The sequence below is a fragment of the Balaenoptera musculus genome, chromosome 2 (genome assembly GCF_009873245.2).
Source record: "Balaenoptera musculus isolate JJ_BM4_2016_0621 chromosome 2, mBalMus1.pri.v3, whole genome shotgun sequence".
Lineage (NCBI taxonomy): Eukaryota > Metazoa > Chordata > Mammalia > Artiodactyla > Balaenopteridae > Balaenoptera > Balaenoptera musculus.
The window spans coordinates 148,548,723-148,568,505 of record NC_045786.1 but is presented as its reverse complement, the minus strand read 5'-3'; the positions used below and the strand labels follow the sequence as shown (position 1 = coordinate 148,568,505).

Sequence of the window (19,783 nt, the reverse complement as noted above, 5' to 3'; positions counted from 1 at the left end):
CAAGTTGCCTGTCTGGATTTCCAAATATCTGGATAGATACCTTTATATAGTTGTGTCAACTGAAGGTCATAGGGAGTATAGAAATGTGGAGACACTGATGGAAATGTGATCATTATCACACACTCTTTCCAGGAGGTAAATTTCATGCTGATAAATGGTATAGGCAATGATGGGTGCTTTGCCTTCAGCCTCTTGTAAAATATTTGCGTCTTTAGTATATTTTCAGATGTCATAGAAAGAACCAACAATGCAAGTGGTTCTACCATGATTGTAGTTCCTCAGTACAGTGTAGAAGAAGACAATTTAAACAATTTTTACTCCTTCCGAGAACCAGTTGGAAGTGTGGATTGTATTCGAGTCTTTCAGAAGAACATGGCAGACTTCTTAATTCATTTTGCAAAGTACTCAATGAAGGATTTTTGCCACTGCTTAATAAGAGTTTTCTGACCTGTACCTAGGATCCTTTGTCATCTAAAGAGGCTCCTGTCCTTAAATAATCTTTTTTTCTTTTTTAATTATTTTTTATTTATTTATTTTTTTGACTGTGTTGGGTCTTCGTTTCTGTGCGAGGGCTTTCTCCAGTTGCGGCAAGCGGGGGCCACTCTTCATCGCGGTGCGCGGGCCTCTCACTGTCGTGGCCTCTCCCGTTGCGGAGCACAGGCTTCAGATGCGCAGGCTCAGTAGTTGTGGCTCACGGGCTTAGTTGCTCCGCGGCATGTGGGATCTTCCCAGACCAGGGCACGAACCCGTGTCCCCTGCATTGGCAGGCAGATTCTTAACCACTGCGCCACCAGGGAAGCCTAAATAATCTTTTTTGAAGAACGCTTTTAAAATCTTAGGAGAATGCAAAGAGATCATAAGCTATTCTTCTAGGAAATAACCTGGCTGGGCAAATTTATGCCAAGTCTTGTAAGTCTGATTAAGTTGAATTGCCCTTTGTTTGGCTTTTTCTTTTAGTTGATAATTCAGGAAAAGTATCACATGAACAAGAGGCCTTTAGGAATTTTCAGGGCCAAATATTCCCATGCAGATTGTTTATTTATTGCTGACTTCAAGGCCTCTACCTTGTGGCCGCCTGCTAATCCCTCTAAGGTGGAGAATGCAGACTGAACAGTGCCATGTCCCACTCAAGAGGACTCTCAGACTCTCTGACTTGCACCAACCCAAAGAATCCATCAGATTCTGTTAGTCTTTCTTGGCTTCTGTGCATTCCACTTCTTTCAGCCATTCCTGCTGTGGGGCTGCAACATGGAATTTGGAAAGAGCATAGGTTTTAGACCCTGTCTTCAAATCTACATACACAATTTATTAGCTCTGTGATAATGAACAAGTTACTAAGTTTCTGCCTCAGTAAAATAGGGATAATAAGACTGGCCTCTCTGGAATTGTTGTGAGGATTAAAGACTATGTAGGTAAAGTTTATAACATAATTCCTATAACATAATTCCTTTATCCCCTCATCCTTCCAAACCACTCAATTGTAGACCCCAGACCTAAATCATATAATACTTTTCTTTGCTCCTGCATCCTGGCTGCTAGGTGCAGCCACTAGAAATCCATGGTCCCTGATCTCAGCTCTCACCTCAGTGCTGCCCAACAGTTCTTTCGTGTGATTTTAGCCAGCTTCCTTCCTGTCCTATGCAGAGGTCAGATATTGGTGGCCCAGAAGTTGGTTCTATAGACATTTTTTGTTTGGCCTTGAGATAGTTTTTCAAATGTTGGGATTGGTTGTGAGGATTTAAAAACTAGGAGATTTCAAATAGCAGTTAAAATGTTTGGGTTCGTTTGGAGAATTAGATTGTCTGAAAAGCTGGCGTGCCATGGTAGTAATTGGTTTCTCCCTTGAGACAGGCCTGTCTCCTGTTTGCCACATTGTTCACCACACCCCGTGGACTTGTGCTGGCCCATTAGACTCAGTTTATGCTGCTTGCTTGGTCGTTGTGGGCATTCACTTTTTGGTCTTGTCCTGTGGGCTCTCTGGTTTTTTTGTTTGTTTGTTTTTAAATATTTATTTATTTATTTAGCTTGCACCGGGTCTTAGTTGAGGCGTGCGGGATCTTCCTTGCGGCATGCTTGCGGGATCTAGTTCCCCGACCAGGGATCAAACCCAGGCCCCTGCATTAGGGGCACAGAGTCTTACCCACTGAATCACCAAGGAAGTCCCCGGGCTCTCCGTTTTTATTTTATTTATTTATTTATTTATTTATTTTTATTTATTTTTTCTCCATTTTTAAAATTCCTCAAATGTGGCCCCTTCTCTCCATACACAAAGTCTTCATCATCTCTAACCTGGAGTACTGGCTTAGTGTCCTAACACATCTTCTTATCTCTAGTATTGTCCCTCTTGAGTCTGTCTTCACAGTGTTATCAGATTTATCTTTATAAACTGCAAGTTGAATCACATCACTCTGGTTTCAAATTCTTCATTGCCTTCCCACTTTGTGCGCAGTAAATGCCTTAGCATGATGTTGTAGTTCTACATGATCTGGCTAGTATCTCTCCAGCCACTTAACCTCTCTGTGCCTCAGTTTCCTCCTGTGGAACATGGGAGAAAAAATACTTCTTACCGGTAGGGTTATAGTGAAGATCAAGTTAAAAATGCATATAAAGCCCTTGGCACAGTACTCAGCATTTAGTAAGTGCTTAATAAATATTAGCTATTAGTGTTATGATGATACCATGTTTTTGTTCTGTTTTGTTTTTCTGGACCTAAGCCTTCATATTTGCTGTCTCTTCTACCCTGAATGTCTTTACTCCTATTCTTCCCTTGATTGCAACTCATCCTTCATGACTCAGCTCCTGTGTCACCTCCTCCACGATACACTCTGTGACCCTCCATAATCCCATGGCACAGACGCGCTCTCCACACTGCAGTGAAGTTGTCTCGTTTCTTATTCTTCTCCTATTTATACTCTTAAGCCCTTCGAAGATGGGAACCATCTTCCACATCCTATTTCTCCAGTGACCAGTGCAGATCCAGGCATCTTAAATGTTTGACAAATTAATGAATGATCAACATCATTCATGGCAGAAGATACTTGGTTAATATTACTGCTGTTACTCTTAAGGAATTTAGATGTGCCATAAAACCTTTTTTATTAACCCATCATTTCAAATTTGTCTAGCAGTGATAACTATTCTTTCATTATGTTTTTCTTCCCAAAACTGAAATAACTTTATTTCTGACCATAAGTGATACATACCTTTGTAGAAAAAAAATTATAAAGAAATCTCACTACTCAGAAATAACTAGTGTTATTAAAGTGCTTTAAATATATAGGTTTATATGTATACTACTCAATTTTTGTATTTAAAATCTCATCTATAATTGAATCCTGTTTTACAAACAGCATTAGAACGTCAAGTTTAATATAATCCACTATTTTTGTGTTCTACATTTCAAGTAGCTTCCTGTCTTAGATCATGAAATGTGCCTTCTGCCAAGACAACCATGTGCTCTAGAAAAGAAGCCTGAGACCCAGTCTGTCATATTACTGTGTCAAGGCCTTGCTTTATATGCGACCGTTCACTTACCAATATATGCCGCTTCGTCTGTGCTTACAGGCCATTCTGTAGGAATGGAGCGGTTTAAGTTTGGAAAACTAGAGCCAACAACCTGGAAGACAGGAATTATCATTTGTAGAAGCCAAAGATGTCTTTTTTTAGGAGTAACTTCTTGTTTATCCCCCTGCCTTCCCCCACCCCTTGTAGCCATTGACATAATCCACATAAAATCTGCAGGAATAGCTCTCCCAGATTTTTCCTCCAGGCATGCCTTCTTTTCCTTCGCTCCTTGTGTCAGGTGCTCCATTTCCACTCTCCACCCACCACCCCCCCCCCGCCCCGCCCCGCGTGTCAAGATTTGTTTTATACAGGAAATGTGTTCTTATATATCTTTCTCCTTTTTGTAGTATATTCTTTCGGTAATTGTCCACTTCCATTTTCCCTTTCTAGGAAATGATACTGGTCTACGTTCTATAAAGTGAACTTCTGCTAATAAACCCACTTTATATCAACTATATCGACTGTGTGAAATTTGCTGTATTTGGGTTTCACCTTCTAATCCAATTCCTGTCTTTGGGAATGGTTGGACCATAGTGATCATAACAGACTGTCTTTTTTTTTTTTTTTTGATACATTTATTTATTTTATTTATTTATTTTTGGCTGCGTTGGGTCTTTGTTGCTGCGTGCGGGCTTTCTCTAGTTGCGGCGAACGGGGGCTACTCTTCTTCGTGGTGCATGGGCTTCTCATTGTCGTGGTTTCTCTTGTTGCAGAGCACGAGCTCTAGGTGCGCAGGCTTCAGTAGTTGTGGCACGCGGGCTTCAGTAGTTGTGGCTCGCGGGCTCTAGAGCGCAGTCTCAGTAGTTGTGGTGCACGGGCTTAGTTGCTCCGCGGCATGTGGGAGCTTCCCGGACCAGGGCTCGAACCCGTGTCCCCTGCATTGGCAGGCGGATTCTTAACCACTGCACCACCAGGGAAGCCCTAGACTGTCTTTGATAGACAGTGTTACTTTCCATTTCTCCAGTTTCTATAAGTTCTCTTCCCGAGTATTATTTGCTGCCTGTTCTTACTTACTTTTTACTTTTAGATTACAGATTCTGCTGGCCATATTCTTTACTCCAAGGAGGATGCAACCAAGGGGAAATTTGCCTTTACCACTGAAGATTATGACATGTTTGAAGTGTGTTTTGAGAGCAAGGGTAAGTAAATCAGAGTATTTTCCCTGAATTAAGCATCATCTTCTAAGCAAGTTAGAGCATGAACTTTCTCTCTTGGTCTGGGCAGGAAGAGGAAGTGAAAACTACATTTGCTGGAGTGCACACACATATAAGTGAAAGTTGGCAAATTGGTAGAGTTCTTCATGTGCAGGAGTAGGCATTTCTTGAATGCTGTGATATACTTGGCTTGAATGATAGAGTTGAATTTGGTATAGATGCTAGAAAATAGTGCATTTATATGCTAGTGACATGTTTTCTTTGGGATTAGAAGTAGGGTCTGGGGCTTCCCTGGTGGCGCAGTGGTTGAGAGTCTGCCTGCCAATGCAGGGGACACGGGTTCGAGCCCTGGTCTGGGAAGATCCCGCATGCCGCGGAGCAACTAAGCCCGTGCGCCACAACTACTGAGCCTGCGCGTCTGGAGCCTGTGCTCCTCAACAAGAGAGGCCGCGATAGTGAGAGGCCCGCGCACCGCGATGAAGAGTGGCCCCCACTTGCCGCAACTGGAGAAAGCCCTCACACAGAAACGAAGACCCAACACAGCCATAAATAAATAAATAAATAAATAAAATTAAAAAAAAAAAAAAAAAAAACCTTTAAAAAAAAAAAAAAAAAAAAAAAAAGAAGTAGGGTCTGTCTGACAAATAATGTATCGTCAGAAGCAGTTTCAATCTCCAGGGCACTTGCTATTTCCTAGTCCTGATAACTTGCTGTGGCTTCTTCTGTGCATCTCAAGGCCAAGAGTCCTTAGTAACTTTTAGGCTGATTGATTACCTGATGGCTTCTGTGCTCAGTGGTTGGGGAAAAAGCAGATGCCTTTTCACTCCCTATTCTTCAGCTTCAAGGACACCAGACTCTAAAAGCTGTATGCATTTATACCTGTTATATTACCTGGGACCCTTTGGGGCTGCAGGACACAAAAACATAACTCAAACTGGCTTAAAGAGGAAGAAGAGAAAGACCATGTGACTCTCTGAACCGGGAAGTCTACAGTGTGGTACTGACTTCAGGCAGGGCTGTATCTTGGGGTTTTAACGGTATCATTGGAAACTTACATTGTTTTTAGTGCTTCCTCTTTTTGCCTCCATTTGGCTTTATTCTCAGGCTTTCTCTGTATGGTAGCAAAAGGACTCCTGGCAATTTTACATTTATAGAATGTTCAGAACATACGATCCTAGAAGAAAAGCAAGCACCTTTGCCAACACCTCCAACATATTCCCAGGAATAACAAAAGAACCAGCTGCTTTCAACAGTTAACCAGAAATTGACCCCTGATCTAAAGTGGGTCAATTTAGCCTAAAAGCTAAGGGAGTTTGCCTGAAGTAAATGGAATAATAGATTAAGAATAGAAAATTAAAAGACTGTAATCATGACTGATACCCTTCTCCCTGCCCCCACCCCTGCCAGTTCCAGGATGTCTCAACAGTATTCTAGACATTTCCACATAGTTGTGCTATTCTTACCTCAAAACTCAGACATCTAAGACTGTATTCATGACCTACTCTTTCAAATTAGTTCCCCTCACTCATCAGTATTAACACCATCCTTCCAGTTACTTGGGCTCACATATTTGAAATTACATACTTTTGTCTTTTCCAGTCTGTCATCAAGTTATGCTGATACTTCTTTCAAAATACCTCCTGTATCTGCCACCACACAGATCTGAACTCTAATCTTTCAAATCATGGATTATGTCATTAGCCTTCTAACTGATATCCCTGCTTTTAATATATCCAAATACTGCCACCAGATATATCTCCTAAAACACATCTTTCATTATGTCAGTCCTTTTTCAAAAGCGTTCCCTTCTTTGTAGTGGCAGTAATATTCCTGTTCTATAGAATGAAACACAGAATCATGAAATTTTCAAGCTAGAAGGGATTTTAGGCATCATGGCTTTTAATAGTCTTTATACTCTTGCTCCATCCAACCTTATCTTCCTCTGCCCATCAGGCCCCAGTCATTCTGGTTTGCTCTGCCTTCTAAACATGTCACATTTATTCATTTGTTGGAATGCTCTCTCCCCATATGAACATAGATTTACCTTTAGTTTTGGGGTTTTTTTGTTTTTCTTTTTTAATATTTATTTATTTGTTTGTTTCGGCTGTGCCAAGTCTTAGTTGCCCCACGCGGGATCTTTGTTGCGGCGTGTTTAGTTGTGGCATGCAGACTTCTTAGTTGCAGCATGCGGACTCTTAGTTGAGGCATGCATGTGGGACCTAGTTCCCCTACCAGGGGTCGAACCCGGGCCCCCTGCACTGGGAGCATGGAGTCTTACCCACTGGACCAAAGGGAAGTCCCTACCTTTAGTTCTTTTAGAATGCATTCCTCAGCCGTTCTAGTCTGCTTGATATCTCAATCAGTTGATTGATTCATCCATCACTGTTCTAGGTGTTGGGGATATAGCAGTGAATAAAACAGAAGTCTCTGTTCTCAGTGGAGCTTACATTTTCATTGGAGCAAGCAGACAATAGACAAATATAAGTCAACTGGGGGCTTCCCTGGTGGTGCAGTGGTTAAGAATCCACCTGCCAATGCGGGAGACACAGGTTCGAGCCCTGGTCCAGGAAGCTCCCACATGCCGCGGAGCAACTAAGCCCCCGTGCCACAATTACTGAGCCTGCGCTCTAGAGCCCGCGAGCCACAACTACTGAAGCCTGTGCACCTAGAGCACATGCTCTGCAATAAGAGAAGCCTGCGCACCACAACAAAGAGTAGCCCTTGCTTGCCTCAACTAGAGAAAAGCCCGCGTGCAGCGACGAAGACCCAATGCAGCCGTAAATAAATAGATTTATTTATTTATTATTTTTTTAAAAAAGTCAGATGGTAATGAGGGCTTTGAAGAAAAAGCAAACACCTTAAGATGCTGAGCATGTCTCAGAAACAGCAAGGAGGTCAGTGTGGCTTCCTCTGAATAGTGCATCACTTACTGATTGGATTGTTTATTTAAGTATTTGAATATATATATCTCTCACACACACAGCCTTGTGTTGTTTAAGTGTCTCATGTGTATATCTTACATTCCCAATTTTGAACTCTTTGAAGGCACAGATTATCTTTTGTTCTGAATTTCTTATATGCTGATGCTGTGCATGTAAATGCCTAGGAACTAGTTCAAAAATGTGTGTGTATATATGTATAAATGTATGTGTAAACACACGTTATAGCCAGCACTCAATTTCTAGTTTCATTTGTGTTTATTCAGCTGTTTATTCTGTTATGAAGACCTGATACCTTGTAGTCTTTGGAGCACCTTTTAAAAGATTGTCTATTTGTCAGGCAAATGCAGAGAGAAATTTCAAAGGGTCTTTTTACAAGGGAGACCCTTTATGGTCATGATGTCAGCTATGGGGATAGGCTGGCTGTTCTGTGCAAGAAATTGTATGGTCTGGACTCAGATGGTCTGTGGTTTTGTGGTTTCATTTGTGTTTGAATAATGCTAAAGCTGTGCTGTGGCAAACAGAGATAGTGGGAAGAGTCTGGTAGGAAGAGAATATCTTGATCATTCGGACCAGGCGGAGCTGTGAGCTGCTTGGATTTCACAACTTTTTAAGTGAGGAAGGAGAAACAAATATTTGCATTGAATCTCTTATGGGCAGTGCTGTGATCAGGATTGCACATTGGATTTGGGAGAAGAGACCTCTCTGGGTGTCACTTTTTGTTTTGCTTTCTTTTGTTTTGGAAACCTAATTGGTTTAATGCTCAGAAGGTATCTGTGACTTGGCTTAGTTTCTTTCTTTTTCTTTTTCTTTTTTTTTAATAAATGTATTTATTTATTTATTTATTTATTTTTGGCTGCGTTGGGTTTCCATTGCTGCATGCGGGCTTTCTCTAGTTGCAGCAGACGGGGGCTGCCCTTTGTTGCGTGTGCAGGCTTCTCATTGTGGTGGCTTCTCTTTGTTGCAGAGCACGGGCTCTAGGCACGCGGGCTTCAGTAGTTGGGGCGCACGGGCTTAGTTGCTCCGCGGCATATGGGATCTTCCCAGACCAGGGCTCGAACCGGTGTCCCCTGCATTGGCAGGCGGATGCTTAACCACTGCGCCACCAGGGAAGTCCTTGGCTTAGTTTCTTGATCCTACCTATTCAGTCTTATTTTATTGCTTTCAAACTGATCTTTCTAGTCTATCCAAAAGAACTTCTTTACTGTCTTTTAAACATGCCACAATCCTTTCAATAGCTGAGTCTTTGTTCATGTGTTCCCTTCTGTCCAGATACTTTGTCTGCCATCAGGTGCTACCTCTCAAGTGAAGTCTGTCCACAACTAATCTCTTCCCTCTTCTAACCTTTGCTCCATAGCTGGGATTGCCTGAACCATTTTTGTTTTTTCCTTAAAGTTTTATATGCTTTGCATTTTCACTGTAGCTGGTATGCATATTTATATCTTAGATGCCCATAGAATTATTTGAAGGCAGAGATTGCAATCTCCAGCACGGTTCTAGCACCTTGTGAGTTCTCAATGAGTAGTTTTTGAACTGACAGTTCAGAAAATCTCCAATGTTTCTCAGGGTACAGTACCATTCTCTATGGCTTATGGTCTCAGGAACCACGATGCTTAACTGGCAGTATTTCCCAAAACTCCTTATTTCATGCAGGCAGTGTTTAATTATACAAGTAATCAGGTGAATTCCAGGAGATTGAGACTGAGCAGTTTTCTGGGCCTCTTTTGAATCTTTCCCTTTCTCCTACTTGATGATTTAAGAATAGGATTCCTTTTGATCAAGCTGAATCAGATTATCTTTTCTAATATGAACATTGCTCTGTTGGTCCTACTATCCCAAATAGACTTTTCTGTTTGTAAGAAGTATCCCTGAGAATTTTACTCTTACTGTTAAGTTTCTTCTTGGGCTCTTCTAAAGGCTTTGTGGGAATAGTCCCATAACACTTTATTTACCTATCGAAATGGCCTTACATTGACCAAAATGTTTGAAATAAGTGGAATAGTAGACAAATCCTGTGTACTTTTCAGTACTCATATTTGTATTAAGTAAATTCAAGCTTAGCATATACCCAGTAATCCTTCTCTCAAAATTTCACAGGTCAACCTTTTCAGATGTGGCAATGTGCCTTTTCAGCCTGAGTTGGTGCCCACTACCTATTGGTCTATAGGCCACTCAGTTGTATGCTGTTGTGACTTTTATTTCCTAATCCAGTGAGCCTGTGTGTTTTCTCTTCCCCTGTTCTGTTCCTCTGTAGTACCAGCTGCAGTATCTTGTGTCCTGCTCCCTCAGAGATGTTTGCCAGCAGCATGTTCTTGTCACTTTCTGGCACCCCACACAGATAGAGGCTTTGTCTGGAATGCTTGTGATTTTTAGCCAGAGCCAGGAATTTTCTGCAGCTGAGTAGGGGGAGGAGTTGCCGCTGTTTCCCTCTATTGAGAGGGTAGGGCTTAGGGAGAGGGAGGGTGGGTGGGTGATTTCCCGGAATTTTAAATATTCCGCACAATGAATCCTTTGATTTCTTTCTCAGGAACAGGGCGGATACCTGACCAACTTGTGATCCTAGACATGAAGCATGGAGTGGAGGCGAAAAATTACGAAGAGGTACGTCCTGCTGTAACAGCCAGTAGAGGCAGTAGCTTGCTGTTCTGTGAGGTTTCTGTGACCTAGTCAGGCCAACAGGCTGTGCTTTGCCCAGAAGGCTGTGGTTTTCTCAGCAGTCATGTGATAACCAGCTTGATATAAAAAGTTGTGTTAACAGCCTTGAACAATAATTCTGGCTGTGCTGTCAGCCAAATGACTGGACCAACTGTCCCATAGAAATGTTGGTGTGATAAAACTCAAGCCTATGCCATTAGTGCTCTTGAGGTGTCTGAAACCAGATATATATTTACAATTTTTAAAAGCTGGAATTCATTTATGTTAATGTTCAAGGTTAAGAAAAGTGATTTTTAAAAAAATTCCTATGGCTTTTATTCCCAGACTGACAGCTATATATATAGCTAGGGCATAGATTCAGTGCTGTTTTAGACTTGAACAGTTGTGCTGTCTTTGAGAAACACAATAATCAAAAGTAGCTTTTAGTTAAAATAATTTCAAGTTTTTCAAAGAGAGAGCAAGATGGAAGAAAAAACTGCAAGAGACTAGGAGTTTTGCTGACAGGAAGTATTGTAGAGAATAAAAATAGGCATTTATTTGGGTGGTAGGGAGGTGGAAGTGTGCATAGAATTAGGGGAAGGGAGACCAAGCCCTTTTAATCTCAATTATTGTGAGAGACTCTGGGGGCAGCACAAAATGGTTCTTCAAATGAAGAGCACCTTTGAAAAACCACAAGAACTATTTAAGACTGGAGGATTGATCTTTACGGAAAGATAAGAGTGTTTGTACCGAGATCAGTCTTTTTACAGCAGTACCTGAAGGCATGAAGAAGAGGTGGGGTACAGGAAATGTAAATGGCTTTTGAAGAATGTAAACTGAATAAACAAAGGAAAGTTGTTTTAAGTGATTTAAGAGAATTTTCTAGGAATGATGAAACAGGAGAAGTTGTTCTATCTTTGGTCAGAACTTGGAAGGGAAATATCCTAAAATGGAAGATTGGAAGCGACTGGCTGGTTCTACAACAGGAAGTAGTACTACAATGATTGCAGCTTTCCAGGTCTTTCCTCTTTTTTCCTAGTTCATGTGTGTGTTCAATTGAACAAAACTAGACTGAGTTATTTGTAGGGAATAAACAGGAGCAAGTGATGCAGTTGTGAATGGAAGACAATTCCTAGTGAGACTTTGATTTGCTTGTTTCTGTCTCCAGGCTAGTTTAAGTAAAAGAAATAAAGCAAGAGCTTCTTTGTTTGATGAACTTAAGAGTAAACTGAAAAATCCAAGAATCCTAATTATATCTAAATAAGAGCATGTAAGTTAAAGCACTGTTGTACGGTATAAAACACTAAGAAAAATGTTGTATTATCATGCGGTAGAAGAATAGGTAAAATGATTTTCAGTTTTTGAGTACTGCTGCTATATTCTCAACCTCAAATTGGCTATTAGACATAGCTTGTTTTTCTCTAAAACAGATGGTATTATTGTGAGTTTACGTATAGAATGATGTGGACGTCACTATCGTATGGCATTTTTTTAAATTATTTTTTTAATATATCTTTATTGGAGTATAGCTGCTTGACAATACTGCACTAGCCTCTGTCGCACAACAGAGTGAATCAGCCACATGCACACATACATCCCCATGTCCCCACCCTCTTGAGCCTCCCTCCCACCCTCCCTATCCCGCCCCTCTAGGTCATTGCAAAACCGAGATGATCTCCCTGTGCTATGCAACTAACTGCTTCCCACTAGCTATTTTACATTCGGTAGTGTATATATGTCGATGCTACTCTCACTTCGCCCCAGCTTCCCCCTCCACCCCGTGTCCTCAAGTCCATTCTCTATGTCTACGTCTTTATTCCTGCCCTGCCACTAGGTTCATTAGTACCATTTTTTTTTAGATTCCGTATATATGCGTTAGCATACGGTATTTGTTTTTCTCTTTCTGACTTACTTCACTCTGTATGACAGACTCTAGGTCCATCCACCTCACTACAAATAACTCAGTTTCATTTCTTTTATGGCTGAGTAATATTCCATTGTATATATGTGCCACATCTTCTTTATCCATTCATCTGTCGATGCACATTTAGGTTGCTTCCATGTCCTGGCTATTGTAAATAGTGCTGCAACGAACATTGTGTTACATGTCTTTTTTTGAATTATGGTTTTCTTAGGGTATATGCCCAGTAGTGGGATTGCTGGGTCATATGGTAGTTCTATTTTTAGTTTTTTAAAAAACCTCCATACTGTTCGCCATAGTGGTTGTATCAATTTACATTCCCACCAACAGTGCAGGAGGGTTCCCTTTTTACCACACCCTTTCCAGCATTTATTGTTTGTAGGTTTTTTTGATGCTGGCCGTTCTGACCGTTGTGAGGTGATACCTCATTGTAGTTTTCATTTGCATTTCTCTAATAATTAGTGATGTTGAGCATCTTTTCATGTGCCTCTTGGCCATCTGTATGTCTTCTTTGGTGAAATGTCTATTTAGGTCTTCCACCCATTTTTTAATTGGATTGTTTGTTTTTTTGATAATTGAGCTCCATGAGCTGTTTGTATATTTTGGAGATTAATCCTTTGTCCGTTGTTTCATTTGCACATATTTTCTGCCATTCTGAGGGTTGTCTTTTCGTCTTGTTTATGGTTTCCTTTGCTGTGCAAAAGCTTTTAAGTTTCATTAGGTCCCATTTGTCTATTTTTGTTTTTATTTGCATTACTCTAGGAGGTGGGTCAAAAAAGACCTTGCTGTGGTTTATGTCAAAGAGTGTTTTTCCTATGTTTTCTTCTAAAAGTTTTATAGTGTCTGGTCTTACATTTAGGTCTTTATTCCATTTTGAGTTTATTTTTGTGTATGGTGTTAGGTAGTGTTCTAAATTCATTCTTTTACATGTAGCTGTCCAGTTTTCCCAGCACCAGTTATCGAAGAGGCTGTCTTTTCTCCATTGTATGTTCTTGCCTCCTTTGTCGTAAATTAGGTGGCCATATGTGCGTGGGTTTATCTCTGGGCTTTCTATCTTGTACCATTGATCTATATTTCTGTTTTCGTGCCAGTACCATACTGTCTTTTTTTTTTTTTAATACAGCAGATTCTTATTAGTTATCCATTTTATACATATTAGTGTATATATGTCAATCCCAATCTCCCAATTCATCACACCACCACCACCACCACACCCACCACTTTCCCCCCTTGGTGTCCATACGTTTGTTCTCTATATCTGTGTCTCTATTTCTGCCCTGCAAACCGGTTCATACTGTCTTGACTACTGTAGCTTTGTAGTATAGTTTGAAGTTGGGGAGCCTGATTCCTCCAGCTCCATTTTTCTTTCTCAAGATTGCTTTAGCTATTCGGGGTCTTGTGTGTTTCCATATGAATTGTAAAAATTTTTTTCTAATTCTGTGAAGAATGCCACTGGTAATTTGATAGGGATTGCATTGAATCTGTAGGTTGCTTTGGGTAGTATAGTCATTTCCACAATATTGAGTCTTCCAATCCAGGAACATTGTATATCTCTTCATATGTTTATGTCATCTTTGATTTCTTTCATCAGTGTTTTATAGTTTTCTGACTACACGTCTTTCACCTCCTTAGATAGGTTTATTCCTAGGTATTTTATTCTTTTTGTTGTGATGGTAAATGGGATTGTTTCCTTAATTTCTCTTTCTGATTTTTTGTTGTTAGTGTGTAGGAATGCAAGAGATTTCTGTGCATTAATTTTGTATCCTGCAACCTTACCAAATTCATTGATTAGTTCTAGTAGTTTTCTGGTGGCATCTTTAGGATTTTCTATGTATAGTATCATGTCATCTGCAAATAGTAACAGTTTTACTTCTTCTTTTCCAATCTGTATTCCTTTTATTTCTTTTTCTTCTATGATTGCCGTGGCTAGGATTTCCAAAACTATGTTGAGTAAGAGTGGCGAGAGTGGACACCCTTGTCTTGTTCCTGATCTTAGTGGAAATGCTTTCAGTTTTTCACCATTGAGTATGATGTTTGCTGTGGATTTGTCATATAAGGCCTTTATTATGTTGAGGTAGGTTCCCTCTATGCCCATTTTCTGAAGAGTTTTTATCATAAATGGGTGTTGAATTTTGTCAAAAGCTTTTTCTGCATCTATTGAGATGATCATATGGTTTTTATTCCTTAATTTGTTAATGTGGTGTATCACATTGATTTGCGTATATTGAAGAATCCTTGCATCCCTGGGATAAATCCCACTCGATCATGGTGTATGATCCATTTGATATGTTATTGGATTCTGTTTGCTAGTATTTTGTTCAGGAATTTTGCATCTCTGTTCATCAGTGATATTGGTCTCCAATTTTCTTTTTTTGTGATGTCTTTTTCTGGTCTTGGTATCAGGGTGATGGTGGCTTCATAGAATGGATTTGGGAGTGTTCCTCCCTCTGCAATTTTTTGGAAGAGTTTGAGAAGGATCGGTGTTAGCTCTTCTCTAAATGTTTGATAGAATTTGCCTGTGAAGCCATCTGGTCCTGGACTTTTGTTTGTTGGAAGATTTTTAATTACAGTTTCAATTGGGAGATTGGGATTGACATGTATACACTGATGTGTATAAAATGGATGACTAATAAGAAAAAATAAATAAACAACAACAAAAAATTACAGTTTCAATTTCATTGCTTGTGATAAGTCTGTTTATATTTTCTAATTCTTCCTGGTTCAGTCTTGGAAAATTGCACCTTTCCAAGAATTTGTCCATTTCTTCGTAGTTGTCCATTTTATTGGCATATAGTTGTTTGTAGTAGTCTCTTATAATCCTTTGTATTTCTGCAGTGTCGGTTGTGATTTCTCCTTTTTCATTTCTAATTTTATTCATTTGTGTCCTCTCCCGTTTTTTCTTGATGAGTCTGGCTAAGGGTTTATCCATTTTGCTTATCTTCTCAAAGAACCAGTTTTTAGTTTTATTGATCTTTGCTATTGTTTTCTTCATTTCTATTTTATTTATTTCTGCTCTGATCTTTATGATTTCTTTCCTTCTACTGACTTTGGGTTTTCTTTGTTCTTCTTTCTCTAGTTGCTTTAGGTGTAGGGTTAGATTGTTTATATGCGATTTCTCTTGTTTCTTGAGGTGAGATTGAATTGCGATAAACTTCCCTCTTAGAACTGCTTCTGCTGCATCCCATAGGTTTTAGGTTGTCGTGTTTTCATTGTCATTTGTTTCTAGGTATTTTTTTTATTTCTTCTTTGATTTCTTCTGTGATCTCTTGGTTGTTTAGTAGTGCACTGTATAGCCTCCATGTATTTGTGGGGTTTTTTTGTTTTTTTTTTTTGGCTGCATTGGGTCTTTGTTGCTGTGTGCAGGCTCTCTCTAGTTGCAGCGAGCAGGGGCTACTCTTCGTTGCAGTGTGCGGGCTTCTCATTGTGGTGGCTTCTCTTGTTGCGGAGCACAGGCAGGCTTCAGTAGTTGTGGCACGAGGGCTTAATTGCTCCACGGCATGTGGGATCTTCCTGGACCAGGGCTCAAATCCGCGTCTCCTGCATTGGCAGGCGGATTCTTAACCACTGCGCCACCAGGAAATCCCTGTATTTGTGTTTTTTACAGTTTTTTTCCTGTAATTGATTTCCAATCTCATGGCATTGTGGTCAGAAAAGATGCTTGATACGATTTCAGTTTTCTTAAATTTTCCAAGGCTTGATTTGTGACCCAAGATGTGATCTATCCTGCAGAATAATCTGTGTGCACTTGAGAAGAAAGTGTATTCTGCCACTTTCGGGTGGAATGTTCTATAAATATCAATCAAATCTATCTGGTCTGTTGTGTCATTTAAAGCTTGTGTTTCCTTATTTATTTTCTGTTTGGATGATCTGTCCATTGGTATAAGTGGGGTGTTAAAGTCCCCTGCTATTATTGTGTTACTGTCAGTTTCCCCTTTCATGGTTGTTAGCATCTGCCTTATATATTGAGGTGCTCCTATGTTGGGTGCATAAACATTTATAATTGTTATATCTTCTTCTTGGATTGATCCCTTGATCATTATGTAGTGTCCTTCCTTATCTCTTGTAACAGTCTTTATTTTAAAGTCTATTTTATCTGATACGAGTATTGCTACTCCAGCTTTCTTTTGATTTCCATTTGCATGGAATATCTTTTTCCACCCCTTCATTTTCAGTCTGTATGTGTCCCTTGGTCTGAAGTGGGTCTCTTGTTGACAGCATATATATGGGTCTTGTTTTTGTATCCATTCGGCCAGTTTGTGTCTTTTGGTTGAGGCATTTAATCCATTTTACATTCAAGGTTATTATTGATATGTATGTTCCTATTACCATTTTCCTAATTGTTTTGGGTTTGTTTGGTTTGTTTTTGTGGGTCTTTTTCTTCTCTGTGTTTCCCACCTAGAGAAGTTTCTTTAGCATTTGTTGTAAAGCTGGTTTGGTGATGCTGAATTCTCTTAGCTTTTGCTTGTCTGAAAAGCTTTTGATTTCTCCGTAGAATCTGAATGAGATCCTTGCTAGGTAGAGTAATCTTGGTTGTAGGTTTTTCTCTTTCATCACTTTAAGTATATCCTGCCACTCCCTTCTGGCCTGCAGAGTTTCTGCTGAAAAGTCAGCTGATAACAGCTGATATGGGGTGTCCTTTGTATGTTATTTTTTGTTTTTCCCTCGCTGCTTTTAACATTTTTTCTTTGAATTTAATTTTTGTTAGTTTGATTAATATGTGTCTTGGTCTGTTTCTCCTGGGGTTTATCCTGGATGGGACTGTCTGCTTCCTGGACTTGGTGACTATTTCCTTTCCCATGTTAGGGAAGTTTTCCACTGTAATCTCTTCAGATATTTTCTCAGACCCTTTCTTTTTCTCTTCTTCTTCTGGGACCCCTATAATTCGAATGTTGTTGCATTTAGTGTTGTCCCAGAGGTCTCTGAGATTGTCTTCAGTTCTTTTCATTCTTTTTTCTTTATTCTGCCCCTCGGCAGTTATTTCCACGATTATGTCTTCCAGCTCACTTATTCGTTCTTCTGCCTCAGTTATTCTGTTATTGATTCCTTCTACTGTATTTTTCATTTCAGTTATTGTGTTGTTCAACTCTGTTTGTTCTTTAGTTCTTCTAGGTCTTTGTTAAACATTTCTTGTATTTTCTCAATCTGTGCTTCCATCTTATTTCCAAGATTCTGGATCATCTTTACTATCATTACTCTGAATTCTTTTTCAGATAGATTGCCTATTTCCTCTTCATTTATTTGATCTTTTAGGCTTCTACCTTGATCATTCATCTGTGACATATTTTTTTGCTGTTTCCTTTTTTTTTTTTGATGAGTGGGATTGTGTTCCTGTCTTACTGGTTGTTTGGCTTGAGGCTTTCAGCACTGGAGTTTGTACACTGTTGGGTAGAGTTGGGTCTTGGTGCTGAGATGAGGACCTCTGGGAGACCTCACTCCGATGACTATTCCCTGGTGTCTGAGGTTCTCTGTTAGTTTGGTGGTTCGGACTTGGAGTTCCCACCACAGGAGCTTTGGCCTGACCCTTGGCTCGTGAACCAAGATCCTGCAAGCTACGCGGAGCGGCAAAAAAAGGGGGGAGGGGGAGAACGATAACAAAGAAAAAAATAAAATTAGACTAGGAAACTAGCAGATATGTTAGAAAGAATATAAAAATAAAAATATAGATGAAACAACAACCAGAAGGTAAAACAGAACCACAGTAGTAAGAAAGAGGAGGAGAGGAAAAAAAATAAAAGGTGGAAAAGGCCTTGGCTGTGGAGGGCGGGACCTAAGCAGGGGCGGGGTTTGGGTGGTGGGTGGGACCTATGCTTAGGACTTATGCTTAGGACTGGAAAAGGCCCGGGGGGGGGGGGTGGGGGGGGGGGGGGGGGGGGCTTAGGCTCAAGGAACAGAAGGGGCTCAGAGGGTGGGGGACCCCACCTGGGAGCTCAGCAGGTCTCTGGGCTCAAGTGGGCAGGGCCATCCCAGAGGGCCCCCTCCCACCCGCCTCTCCTGATCTCCCTGGCCTCCCTCCTATGCCCCCAGGACCCACGCGGCCCCAAGGGGGCCTCTGAGGGCGTAGGACCCAGCCTGAGAGCCAGGCAGACTTCTCCGGCCGATTGGGCAGGGGATAGCATGCTCCCCCCTGATCCGAGCCCCCAAGGGTCCCTGCAGGCATGGGAAACCCTCCCACCCTCAGCCACCCCTCAGAAGCGCTGGTCCTATCTGGCCTCCACTTCTCCTCCCCTCTCAGTCCCCCCACATCCTACCAGTTAACTTGGGGTTTCCTCCCGTCACCTTGGGCGTGGAGGTCCCCCACCAGCATCCTGCAGGCGCCCTAGTTGTGGGGAGACGCAGACTCCACATCTTCCCACACTGCCATCTTGACTCCGCCCCCCCCATGTGGCATTTTAGAATCCCCATACCTCCTGGAATTTCCATCATCCTTGGACTTTGTTGACACTGGGAAAGGGCCTTTATCTTTCATGACCTTTTACTTACCCAAGAGGGGAATCCCTAGCAGAAAGGAAACCACAGTGCTTCCTTTGCCTGCTTCCTGCTTCGGAAGTCTGGCATGTCCTAAGCCTTTCTTTACGCACATGGTTGCAACACAACTCTAAATTCTCTTTCTTAACCAAGAAACTCCTCCCACTGCTTTCTTCGGTGGTCTACCTCCCCACTCCCCCACCCCCCAAAAAGCAGATTAGACTGAGACAGAGGAGGACAAGTGGTTATTACACAGGCCAAAGACTAGCCCTTTTCTCAGTCTGTGGCTAGGCTGCCTTAAACCTTGCTCAGAAATAGCTATTAGTTAGTTGTCTCTGGGCTAATGCCTGTGACAAGAACATAGATAGTAGAAGCACTTGTTGAGTGGTTAATTACCAGAGAGCAGTGAGCATATGTAGAGGTTTTGAGGCATTTAATTTCAGGCCCTTGAGGCAAGGGAGAGACTTTATCTCCAGAGGATTGCGGCCCTTCAGCATCAGTATTTAGATTCAGGAAGGTGGCACATTTCTTTTAATGTTTTTTTTCACATCACAGCTCTCCCTCACATTTGCAGACTTCCTAATTCTGAAATCCCATGTGGTCCTGTAAGATTCAGTAGTAATCACTGTCTAAATAGCTGGACAGAGTACCACACTACCTACTAAATTGTTATGGAGGATTAGTTAATGCATGTGAATTGCTATGTAAACATGATACAAATGTAAGGTGACATTATTTGAAGGCAGAATGGTTGCCATTTTGTAAAGAAGCATAGTCTTGTAGTTTGCATTCTTTAAAGAGAAAGAATGTGTATTTCCTCAGAAATAAAACACTTTTGATTCCCTCCGTTGTATTTTAAGGACCTCACCACTATCAGAGGGTGGCATTTGCCCCTCAGAGGGTGGCATTTTTGTAGAATCAGTATGTGAATTGAGCCATTTCTTTTTAGTTTGTGGTCTGTGAACTAGAACAGCGGTTTGGAGGGACTTACTGTCTAATCTTACAGTTGTGGGAATGAAGGCAATTATCCCACCAAGAAGGAGCTGTCTGACATATCCTCTAACTCTTGGGCTGTGTATGTCCCCTCTTGCTTGGATGTCAGCATT

The 19,783-nt window shown here is 41.0% G+C and overlaps 1 protein-coding gene across 1 annotated transcript in view; it reads left to right on the top strand.

Annotated features, from left to right (window-relative positions):
- Window positions 1-19,783, top strand: part of TMED10 (transmembrane p24 trafficking protein 10) — a 50,173-nt gene that overhangs the window by 20,345 nt on the left and 10,045 nt on the right. The window contains exons 2-3 of the mRNA XM_036842495.1: window positions 4,592-4,703; window positions 10,185-10,258. Coding sequence (XP_036698390.1) covers window positions 4,592-4,703; window positions 10,185-10,258 — 186 coding nt within the window. The remainder of the gene's footprint in view (window positions 1-4,591; window positions 4,704-10,184; window positions 10,259-19,783) is intronic.